A 12,708-nucleotide genomic window follows, 5' to 3' on the forward strand; every position below is an offset into this window, starting at 1 on the left:
CATTCCACCATTCCTCTCCAGCTTAACATTATGTGAGTCTTTCTGTTCCCCCCCATTTTGGATGTTTAGATTGTTTAAAGGGGGGGAATTTTATTTCCCTTGCAGACCTCAGAAATTTTTATTTGAAGTCTGACTTTTATTTTTTTGTTTTTTAATTTTTTTTAAGTCTGACTTTTAAAAGCTATGGTAGCTTAGCAGTAAACAGGAGAAGATCAGTGTGCATTGGGAGGTGTACAGGTTGATTTGGTGTAGGAGGGATTTGAATTCTTGCTGTGTAAAAGTCTTAGGTTACTTTTATTTTACTTGGTGGATAAGAGGTGCAGTCAGGGTGCTGACATCAGACACCATTGAGGGTCTATCCATGTGCAAAGAATTCTTAGGTGCATTAACATTATGTATTAATAACTAACCTGGTAAGAGTGAGTGTGTGTGTGATACTTAATTTTTCTACTGAGTTTTCGGTAATTTTCTATTGATTGTTCCCTCCTCTTACCTTTGACTTTCCTACTTCCTTTTGTTACTCCCTTTCTGAAGAAAGGCATAGGATGACTATAAAATTTTCAGAGCATTCTGAAGTACTTGTCTGAAAGCTATTTGCCAGCTAAGTGGGAAATTTTTGTTTTTTACTTTAAATTTGCTGTGGAATTATTTAGAATCTGTTCTTTCAGTAAGAGCACAGAATCCATTTATAACATCTGCTCTCAGTTGGGAAGTTTTGCTTAGGCTTAGATTTTATATTTCAAAAAATGGGCTTCCTATAAATTGACATTGTAGAGAGAATACATTTAGCATTTTCTTGGAAAAGGAGTTCTGTGAGCTATTCCTATTTGATATTGTGTAAAATCTTAGAATATGTTTAGCTTGGGTCTTTTCTCCCAAGACACTTAAATCTTTGAGGAATCATAGGGTGGTGAACATAGCAAGAAAGTAGAAGCTTTGGTGATTTAGGTTAGGGTGGAAGTTTGCTAGATTTTTATGCCTGGGCTCTGTGGCTTGGTTTCCAAACAAGTGATAGTTAAAGTATTCTGGTGCTCAGTAGCTTGACAACTGAAGTATTTCTTTCTGTTTTTTTTCTTGTCTGCCCACCTCCTAGAAGATGAAAAGGCCAAGCGAGAAGTGTCTTCCTGGACTGTAGAAGGTGATATTAACACTGATCCGTGGGCAGGCTATCGATATACTGGTAAACTCAGACCACATTATCCACTGGTGAGTAAATAAGGTAATACAGATTTTACATTTTTTTTTTTTTTTTTTTTTAAGATTTTATTTATTAGAGAGAGGGGCAAAGGATAAGCCGGGGGAGGGGCAGGATGAGAGGGAGAAGCAGACTCCCCACTGAGCGGGGAGCCCACTGTCGCTGTCTGGCTCCATCCCAGGACCCTGAGATCATGAACCGAGCCAAAGTCAGACACTTAACTGACTGAGCCACCCAGGCGCCCACAAAATTTTACATTCTTTCAAACCAATTTTCAGAATTTTCAGTTTCCTAAAAATGATACATGTGTTTTGTATTCCAATTATTAATCATATAATCAGGATTAAATTTGCATTCTAGCTCTTTAGCTTTTATGATATATTACTTGGAATTTAGGATAATTGAGAATCATGGGCAAAGCAGAAAGAATTTTAGGTGAAAGGATTAAAAATGCTCTAATCTTAAAGAAGAATGAGATAGAATAGGTATTTTCTGGCCAGCACAGTGATAGTGTATATTACTTTTTCCTAGTTTTTTTAAGCAGGATATATTTCCACCTTAATTTAGATACGGCTTTTCTGCCACACCCAGCCCTCCCTATGTTCTTGGCAGGTGGACCTCAGGAATCTTTTTTTTTTTTTAAGATTTTATTTATTTGACAGAGAGAAAGACAGAGAGGGAACACAAGCAGGGGGAGTGGGAGAGGGAGAAGCAGGCTTCCCGCTGAGCAGGGAGCCCGATGCGGGGCTCGATCCCAGGACCCTGGGACCATGACCTGAGCCGAAGGTAGACGCTTAACGACTGAGCCACCCAGGCACCCCGGCAGGTGGACCTCAGGAATCTTAACACAGGAATTGACTTAAGCTGACATCTGTTTGCTATCCTTAAATATTTAAAAACTCTTTACTGATGGTTTTCTTTTTATCAAAGGAGTATATCTTTAAATTTTAAAATTTGGAAAAATATAAAAAACATGAAAAAGTCTCTTTAATTCTACCTCCAGAGATAATGACCAGGAGCATATTAATGTATATTTACTTCGAGACATTATTTTATTACTGTTTTTGGTTTGCTGGTTTGTTTGGAGCAACATGGGCACCTTGCTGTCTGTGTCATCTTAAATCCTAACTTGTCCACTCTCCTTCTTTCGTAAGTATCCTCAGAAAGGGAGTGGCATTAGCCACTAGGAAAGGAAAGCTTAGTCTTCATGAAAGAGATACGATATTTAAGATGTCATTTAAAACTTGTTTTCCATTTATATGATATGAATGAACTTTTATCTTTAGTGTTTTTTCCCCTACATTTTTTTTCTTTGTTAGTAAATTTTAATAATGAAAGTTACTTTCAGATTTGAATTGGTTTTAACTAACCTCTTTGATGTTTTTAGATGCCAACAAGGCCAGTGCCAAGTTATATTCAAAGACCAGATTATGCTGATCACCCTTTAGGTAAATTCTGTGCTGATTCTCCCATTTTTCAATTTGTGGGCTTGGTGACTACTGCAAAGGAAAGGAGTTTTTTTTTTTTTTTGTAGAAAATTTTCAGTGCTGGATTTCCAATAAATGTAAACATGTTTTTCCGAGACACAGTAGAACATTTGTAAGAATCAAAAATTCTTTCCTCCCTTTAGAAATCTACCCAATTATGAAAACGTTGTTTATGTAGCTGCTAACGGCTACATTTAACATAATGTATTTTGTGTTGTTCTGTCAAATTCTAGATTAAAAATTGTTTTGATTTTAACATGTCCTCCTACCTTAATTATGTAGTATCTATTTAGATTAAAAAAACAGCGTGGGGAGGCCTTGATTGAATGCCTAACTAAAGACTCTGGGCTGTAGCAGTAATAGAAATAATAGGATGATTATGATTCTGTAACTGGTACTTATTTTTTCATGACTATGTGTCAGGCAATGTGCTAAGTTCTTTACATGCGTTCCTTTCTCCATTTAGTATTTTGACCACCCCTGAGTTGGGTTCCATGGTCTTTTCCATTTTATAGATACTGATAGTGAGACACCCAGAGAAGATAGGTAATTTGCAGCACAGGTTAGTGGAGCAGTCTGATCTTAGAGCCTGCATACATAGCTTCAGTTGGACTATGTGAGATTACTGATTTTGCATGTCTAAAATGTTGAGTATCAGCGTTTTTCTGTGGTTTAATCTAAGCTGAGCTACCTTTGCTTTGTTCTCTAAGAGGTGGGGAGGTGTATTAACTTCTTATGAATATAATTTTTTTTTTTTAAAGATTTATTGATTTAGAGATACAAAGAGAGAGTGCGCATGGGCAGTGAGAGGGGCAGAGGCAGAGGGAGAGGGAGAGGAAGAGAGAATCCACAAGCAGACTCCCTGGCTGAACACAGAGCCCATCACGGGACTCAGTCTCAGGACCCTGACATTATGACCTGAGCTGAAATCAAGAGTTGGCCGCTTAATGGACTGAGCCACCCAGGCGCCCCGTGAATATAATTTTAAAATTTAGTTAAACTCTACAATTTTAGATGAATTGAAGGACAGGACAGTCTGAATGACAGAATATTGTTAAGGATGTATAATTTCATTTCTCTATACTTAATATTCTTGAGTATAGTTTTAATTTGTTTTAAAAAAATACATAGACAAGGTAAATTCTAATAGGATAAAATGTTACACAGTGAAAAGTAAGTCCTACTCCCCAGAGGTAACCACTGTTAACAGTTTCTTGGGGCACTTTCTAGAGATATTTTATATGTGCACACACAAAAATACCCCACCCCAATTCCACACAAAAGGAACAAACTGTATATACCTTTTCACCTTGTTATATTCTCTTAATATTTCTTGGAAACATTCTATATAAACCCTCTGCTTTCTTTTTAATGACTGAGGTGTATTGCATTGTGTTGGATGCATCAGTTTGTTAAACCAGGCCTCTACTGATGTATGGCTAGTTTATTTCCAGGTTTTTACTTCTTACAATTTGACTGCAGTAACTCTTCTTATATTTACTTCTTTGTGAACGTGTGAGAGTATTTCTGTAGGTTAATTGCGTGAAGTAAATAGGTAGATCAAAGGATGCATGCATTTTTTATTTTGAGAGGTACTACAAATTTCCGAGATTTTGCCATTTGTTACTCTCATTAAAAACATATGGGGGTTTCTTTTCCTATATCTTCCCCAGTATAGAATGTTGCCAAGTTTTATGATTTGTGCTAATTGTTACTGTAATTTATATTTTTAAATTGTAAGGTTGAGCATCTTTTTATATGTTAAAGGTCATTTTTATTTTTTTTCCCTCTTGATCTGTCTGTTCATATCCTTAGCCTCCCCCACAGTTAGATTTGTAGTTTTTTCTATACTGAGTTATAAGCGCTCTTTCTATATTAAGAAAAATAATCCCTTGATATATGTGCTATAAATATTTTTTCCCGACTGAACATTTACATTTTTGTCTTTACAGCATTACATTTATGACAAACTTTCAACATTTTTCTGTAATAAAATTTATCAGTGTTTTCTTTTAAGGTGTCTGTGGCTTTATGACCTAGAAAGACCTTTTTGGTTCAGATATTATAAAAAATATTTTCTCCTCTTTTCTTCCACTGTTTTCATGGTTTCACTCTTTTTGTGTATGATAAGATTTTTGATGCTTTTATCATTTATTATTAGGTGTTAAATAGGGATGCAACTTAATTTTTCTCTCATATCTGGTTATCATATCACTAGTGTTTAGACAAATCAGTTGTCTTTTAATTGATTTTAAAATGCAATCTATGTCCTTATAGTAAATTCTCACACGTCTGGGTCTGTTTTTGGTTTCTCATCTGTTTCATTAACCCATTTGTCTAATCATGTGCCATTGCCAAACTGTTTTATTTATTTTTTTTAAATTTTTTTTTTTAAAGATTTTATTTATTTATTTGACAGAGAGATAGAGAGAGAACACAAGTAGGCAGAGAAGCAGGCAGAGGGAGAGGGAGAAGCAGGCTCCCCGCAGAGCAGGGAGCCCGATGCGGGACTCGATCCCAGAACCCTGGGATCATGACCTGAGCCGAAGGTAGCCGCTTAACCGACTGAGCCACCCAGGCGCCCCCATTGCCAAACTGTTTTAATTATTATTGCTATATAATGTTTTAATACTTGGTAAGCCTTGTTGCCCCACCTTTCCTCTTTTTCAGAATTTTCCTAGCATTCTTGCATGTTTGTTTTTCCATGTGAAATTTATTTTATTTTATTTTATTACTTTTTCCATGCAAAATTTAGAATCTTTCTGAAAGGTTCCCAAAAATATCCTGTTGCCATTTTTTATTGGGATAGCATTAAATTTATAGACTAATATTGGAAGAATTCACACCTTTACAATATTGAGTATTCCTACCCAAGGAGAGGGTGCTTTTCTCTTTTGTCTCCTTTTATGTCTTTTAGTGGTGTTTTCAATTTTTCTTCATTAGGTTTTCTTTTTGTTGTTAAGTTTATTCCTGGATACTTTTTTAGTTACTCTTATGAATAGCATCTTCTGTATTTTCTAGCAGTGGTTTGTATATGGGAAAGTTAATTGACTCTGATGTATTTATCTGATATTCTGCCACCTTGCTGCACTCTTATTTCTAGTCATTTATCAGGTATTCCCTTGTTCTAGGGACACATAATCCTATCTCTAAAATGATGAGGGTTTTGTTCTTTTCTTTCTAGTTTTATACATCTTATTCTTTCTCTTGTTTAATTACAGTTGTTAGTACTGTCAGAACATTGTTAAATAATACTCCTGACAAGTGGACATTCCATGATGATGGTTCTTAACTTGAGATTTGTATTTGTCATGTTAAGGTGGTAGCTGGCCATGTTATCAGAATTATCTTTGAAGATGATCATTTATCTTTCCTCTCTTAATCTGCAGCTCTGATGAATTATATTAATAGATTTGTTAATATTGAACTATTCTTGCCTTTCCAGTATGAATCTCATTTAAGTCATGCTGTATTTTATGTTTTTTGGATTCTGTTTGATAATACTTTATTTGGGATTTTTATATCATTTATAAAAAAGCTTAGTTTATGGTTTATTATATTCTTTTTTGTCAAATTTTGTAATAATTATCCTGACTATGACACTTTTCAAATGTATGAATAACTTGAATTAAGCTAATTTTATTAGTGAAGATTCTTAGGGCGGTATTTTTCAAACTTTTTTGACTATGACCTAGAACGAGAAATGGATTTTATAACATGATCTCTGTGTGTGTGTGTGTGTGTGTGTGTGTGTAAATTAACAAACATTCCACAACAGCACTTAGTCCTATTCTATATGATTTAGTCTAATATTTTCTGTTCCATGTATTTACTTTAAAAAAATGTTAGTCACGGTCCACTAAAGGGTCACAGTTTGAAAAACACCGACTAGGTTCTTGTTTAAAAAAATCAGTGAGTATAATGATTCATCAGTCGTTGGTGTATAATTGCTTCATTAGTTGATGATCGTTACAGCAATTTGTAAATTGTATGGTACTGTTTAAGTGTGAATCATTTACTGACCTTATCAGCATATTGCCTGTCGTGTAATAAGTACTCCATACTGACTGATTTCTAATAGATCTGGGAGTTTGTTCTTTAGAATTCTTTCTTCAGTTTGTTTAGCAAATTTCCTTTTCATATTGAAAATATTTTTTAAAAATATCTGACCTGGACCCTCCAAAATGATGAGATACTATTGTGTGAAATAATGCGGCTTGACGATTATTGTGTCATTAGGAAGACAATTAGGCTAATAAATACTACATCTTTCCATTCATTTTGGCTTTTCTTACTGATTTTCAGGAATGTCTGAATCTGAACAGGCTCTTAAAGGTACTTCTCAAATTAAATTACTCTCATCTGAAGATATAGAAGGAATGCGACTTGTATGTAGGGTAAGAGTTACTTTTTTCCCCATGGAGTAAGCTACATTTAAGTGGACATGAAGTAGTTAGACATGAAGTCAATGATTTGTTGATTTATAAAGGTAGCAAATGTTACATTATAAGACTTTGGCTAGCCATACTTACTTTTCATTAAAGTATTGTTAGCATATAATTTTATGCAACTGTTGTTTTCTACATCGAAGCTTGGATAGCCTATTTGAGAAATAGTATGGCAGGTAATCTAGTTTAGTTGGCAGTCAATTTTTTGACCCGTTGTATTTTTTTGTTGTTGTTTTAAAGAACCAGGTATATTCATGATATTTTGTCATTTTACTTTCACGAGTCATCATAACATAGGGCAAAGTTTAAGGCTTTATATAACTTTAAGTTAAAGCCTCTGTTAAAGCCATGAAATACAGTAACCCACCCTTATCCGTGGTTTTGCTTTCCATGGTTTCAGTTACCCGTGGTCAACCACGGTCTGGAAGCAGGTGATCTTTTTTCTGATGTATTGTCAGAAGGTCATTAGTAGCCTAATGCTACATCACAATGTCTGTCTCATTCACTTCATTTTATCTCATCATGGAGGCATTTTATCATCTCACATCATTCCCCAGAAGGGTGAGTACAGTATAGTAAGCTATTTTGAGAGAGAGAGAGAGAGATCACATTCATATAACTTTTATTAGAGTATATTGTTATATACTTTCTCTATATAATAATTGTTCTGTTATTGTTGTTAATCTCTCACTGTCCTTTACTTATAAATTAAATTTTATCATAGGTTTATATATATAGGAAAAACATAGTGTATGTTGGTTTCAGTACTGTCTGGTTTCAGGCATCCAGAGGGTCTTGGAACAGATCCTCTACAGATAATGGGAGACTACTGTAACTAGGAAGTATAAAAATGTGAGAAGACTTAACTTCCATCAACTGATTATTGTTCAGATTCCTAGGATATGCATTTTCACATAGAAATCAGTCATGCTTACTTATTAAGCTAGTTAGCCCAATTTTATTTATATATTTATACACACATCTATTTATTGATGGACATTAGAAATGCAAATGGTTTTAAAATGAAAATTCACAAATATAATAATATCATATAATATTTAGATTAAAATCTCTGTAATAATTAGAGATTTGTAAAACAAATCTCTCACAAAATCTAAGATAGTACAAAGGGTACAGATTTCTGTTTCTGTTCCATTTCTTCTTGAATGTGTTAAATGTTTCTCTTTTACAGCTTGCTAGAGAAGTGTTGGACATTGCTGCTGGCATGATTAAACCAGGTGTAACTACTGAAGAAATAGATCATGCTGTACACTTAGTAAGAACTTTACTTTTGAAAATGTTTTTCGCATTATTAGATGTTTCAGGCTTCTAAAAATTAAGTTCTGAATGTCTAAAATAATGTCTAAATTAGCATAGCTAATTTGAAAGCAGATTTTTACTTTATTTCAATACAGAAAATATTCAAGTCTTTATTCCCATTTTTAAGTATCTGTGATACTGAGGTCTGAGGTGGCTTGATATATCTTGTTTCTGAAACCTCACATTTTATAATGTTTTAGTTTAGTTTTTATAAAATGGTAATTTTATGAATATGTAGTGCTTTATTTTTTAATACTAGTGCTTTAAATAAATCATGCCACTACATACATTAAATATTTTAAAATAAAGAAGAATACAACTTCTGAAGCTATATTAGTAGAAAAATGTTCCCTTTTATATCTACAATAACAAAGCAGTAACTAGGTGATTGTTTGTGGTAAATATGATATAGGGATTTTTTTTTTTTTAAAGATTTTATTTTATTTATTTGACAGAGTGAGAAGCAGGGGGAGTGGGAGAGGGAGAAGCAGGCTTCCCGCCGAGCAGGGAGCCCGATGTGGGGCTCGATCCCAGGACCCCGGGACTATGACCTGAGCTGAAGGCAGATGCTCAAAGACTGAGCCACCCAGGCGCCCCAGTATAGGGATATTTTTTATAAAGATTGCCTATCCATCATGGAGAGACCTTAGCACATGAGTAGTAATGAATGCACACATTATATGAATAGATTATTCACAAGAGAAGAGCAATAATTAGTTAATATGTCACATGGAAAACTAATTAAACCTGCTATGGTAATCAAACAAATGCAAATCATGAAGACCTACTGAATTAGTTCAGTATTTTAAAGATGTTTATTTCTACTGCCTTTATGGAGAAGATGAAGCTGGAACTCCTTTACATGGTGGTGCTACTATAAATTGGGACAACCTTTTTGAAAGGAAATTGACAATGTGTCTTGAGCCATAAAAATGTTCATAAAATTATTTGTTTATTGAGAGAGAGAAAGTGCACGCCTGTGTGTGTGAATGGGGGAGGGACCGATGGAGAGGGAGAGAGAGAATCCCAAGCAGCTCCTTGCCCAGCACGGAGCCCAGCAGTGGGGCTCGATCTCACTGAGATGCTGAGATCACGATGTGAGTTGAAATCAAGAGTCAGTTGTTTAACCGACTGAGCCACCCAGGCGCCCCAGCTTGTAAAATTTATTTAAAAATATTTATAAAATCTGATTTTGGGGGATTGTTCCATATATTATAAAATATATGCAGTAATAGCATTTTGTGCACTTGCTATATAGCCCAGGTGCTCTTTTTCTTTTATAGTTTTTTTTTTTTTTAATAGAGAGCGTGCGCAGAAGCCAGGGGGCAGAGGGAGAGGGAGAAGCAGACTCTTCACTGAGCAGGGAGCCCGATGCGGGGCGTGATCCCAGGATCCTGAGATCATGACCTGAGCTGAAGGCAGACGCCCAACCAACTGAGCCACCCAGGTGCTCCCGGGTGCTCTTTTACATGCTGCTTTTACTAACTCTAATCTCTGCAACAGCTCCATGAAATAGATACCACTGTTGTCTGCCTTGTACAGGAAGGGAAACTGAGGCAGGGGTTAATTAACTTGTCCAATGTTAGACACAACTTGTAAGTGATGGAGTTGGCATTTTTACAAGTTAAGACAGTTTGCTGTGTAAACTACTCTTTATACTGGCTGTGAGAAGTATAGAAGTATATCATTAAATAAGGGAAAAGTGACAGGCGTGTAGTTATTGGTTCTAACATTTTTTGTAATTGAGGAAACTTAATTTAAATTTCCAATAATAGTGGAATTGCCAGTAAAATTATGGTGTATTTCACAAATCATATTAATGTGCAACTATTTAAAAATTATTAGTCTGCAGACTGTGTGGCAGTATGGAAAGAGAAATCATGTATGCTATGACTCCCACTGTGTAAAAACATCCAAGTAAAATAAGACTTAAGGAGAACCAGACCATTTTCTTAGAGGTTCCTTTGTTGTTCCATATGAAGTAGTGATTAAAATGTATCTGGAAGTACTTTATCATCTCTTAATTATGTTGGTATTCCTTTTTTGGTCATAGGGATATAGGCTTCTTAGATATAGTTACATTAAAAGTACATTAATATTTACTTTAAATATTATCTTTTCATTTTAAATAATATATTTTTAATAAAAAGTAGTTAATTCTAAACTAGAATCTTCATATACATAACATTTGTGTGTATTTGTAAATATTTGTAATATGTGAATTTACTTTTCTTTTGTAATTATTAGTAAACTGGTTTACATACAGTCTGACTGGTGTATATTAAGATAATATTTACTACTATTTCTAAAATAAAATATTAAGTTCATTAGTGTCTGTGCAACAAATATTTTCACATTTTTCAAATTTTAAAATCTGATTAATTGGGGTGCCTGGATGGCTCAGTCCGTTAAGCATCTGACTCTTGATTTCGGCTCAGGTCATGATCTCAGGGTCGTGAGATCAAGCCCTGTGTTGGGCTCTGTGCTTGTGGAGTCTGCTTGAGATTCTCTTCCTCTCCCTCTGATCCTTCCCCCACTCAGCACACTCTCTCTTCTCTCTCTCTAAATAAATAAATACAATTAAAAAATGTGGTTAATTGCATACTGATTTTTTTCTTTTGCACATTCCAAATTATTTTCTCTGTATTTTATTATAGGCATGTATTGCAAGAAATTGTTATCCTTCTCCCCTGAATTATTATAATTTCCCAAAGTCTTGTTGTACTTCAGTGAATGAAGTGATCTGCCATGGGATTCCAGACAGACGGCCCTTGCAAGAAGGTGATATTGTTAATGGTAAGAAATAAGTGTGACTTTTGTCCCCATCAGTGAAGCAACAACAAGGTTTTGGGCATCTGATAGTGACTTGCGTTTTGTTCACTTGGTTCCTATCTTTAACTTATCCTTTTTTTGTATTTAAAATTTAAAAGAAATCTTAAATCTATGGAAACATTTTTTATGATTTTAAGATACTGCTTTTAAGATACTTCTAGTATATGTTTGGTACAGCATGAATTTCTTTAATGCCAATTATCATATGTGATTGATAAATAGGTGCAAGATGTCAGTGAAATGTGGAAGTAATGTTAATTCAAGTGGGATTTTCCCCCCCTTTTCCTTTTCGTCCACTGATGATTTTGAAGAGCTCAGGGCAGGCTTTCTTACAGATGAGAAGTTTTTAGTAATATCTGAGGAGAAGTTTTTAGTAATATCTGAAGTATTTAGTAATATCTGAATATGTGAAGACCCTAAGAAAAAAGCTAAAATCCTACAGAAGTGCCTTCTTTGATATAAGAAGTTCAGAAAGTGGCTTTAAGGACCACTGTGTTAAGCTGTCTTGCAAGTGCAGAGGAAGGAGCTGCCAAGATTTCCCTCTGATTAAAAGAAATATCGACAAAGAAGGCATCCCTGGATGGTATTTTTAATATTGATGAACTCGGTCTCTTTAGTCATCAGATACCTTCAAAGGCTTACATATCAGATGGGGAAGCATGAGCCCAAGTGGTAAAGGCTGCTGGGAGTGCACTGCCCACAGTGCTGGCTGGGAGGGATAGTGGACACAACGGGCGCTTCTTGTTCCGGGTAGAACAGTCAGGGTGTCTGTTTATGAAGTGCCATAGGTGTTGAGTGGTCTGCCCAACCCTGTTTTTCATACAAACCCTGTATTTTTATTACATGCATAATGCGTGTGGTTTTTCAGGAATGTATGTGTCATGCTAGTCAACACACTATATTGTGATATTGTAGGTTGGTTGAAAATTCATGGTTTAAAAATCCTAATTTAATGTATACATTCAGTGTATTGTATAGTAGTAGTCTGTCCTCTTAAATATGGGGACAACGGGAGGGATGAATATTCACAAATAAGGGGAAGGCAGATGAGTTTTTGAGAAACAAATGTAGAATAGTGTAAGTTTTTCTATTTACGGATGTGCTAGGAGGAGGAAAAAACTCGTCGAAGATGGTAAGTGAAAGCAGTGTTTTCTGTTTAATGTCAAAATGTAGCGTGGTCGTCTGTTTAATGCTATTAATATGGCTTATTGATCCTGCATGAATGTGTCCTCAGTACATGTCTTCTGCCACACGTGATCTGATTACTACTGTATGGATAAAAGCCCACCATCTGGCTTGGGCTGCTCGACCACGCGCTCTTCTCCACAGTGCCTTTAGTTGCATTACAGGCAAGGAGTGTCTTCCAGGAAGTCACTTGATACCCCTTCGTGTCTACTTTGAGAATGCCGAAATTGTCTTGCTCATG

The 12,708-nt window shown here is 35.2% G+C and overlaps 1 protein-coding gene across 1 annotated transcript in view; it reads left to right on the forward strand.

The window, feature by feature from the left end:
* Nucleotides 1–12,708, forward strand: part of METAP1 (methionyl aminopeptidase 1) — a 64,955-nt gene that overhangs the window by 36,996 nt on the left and 15,251 nt on the right. The window contains exons 3-7 of the mRNA XM_032400881.1: nucleotides 1,094–1,206; nucleotides 2,583–2,643; nucleotides 6,988–7,079; nucleotides 8,323–8,406; nucleotides 11,108–11,246. Coding sequence (XP_032256772.1) covers nucleotides 1,094–1,206; nucleotides 2,583–2,643; nucleotides 6,988–7,079; nucleotides 8,323–8,406; nucleotides 11,108–11,246 — 489 coding nt within the window. The remainder of the gene's footprint in view (nucleotides 1–1,093; nucleotides 1,207–2,582; nucleotides 2,644–6,987; nucleotides 7,080–8,322; nucleotides 8,407–11,107; nucleotides 11,247–12,708) is intronic.

This window comes from Phoca vitulina, unplaced genomic scaffold, assembly GCF_004348235.1.
Source record: "Phoca vitulina isolate PV1807 unplaced genomic scaffold, GSC_HSeal_1.0 scaffold3, whole genome shotgun sequence".
Classification (NCBI taxonomy): Eukaryota; Metazoa; Chordata; class Mammalia; order Carnivora; family Phocidae; genus Phoca; species Phoca vitulina.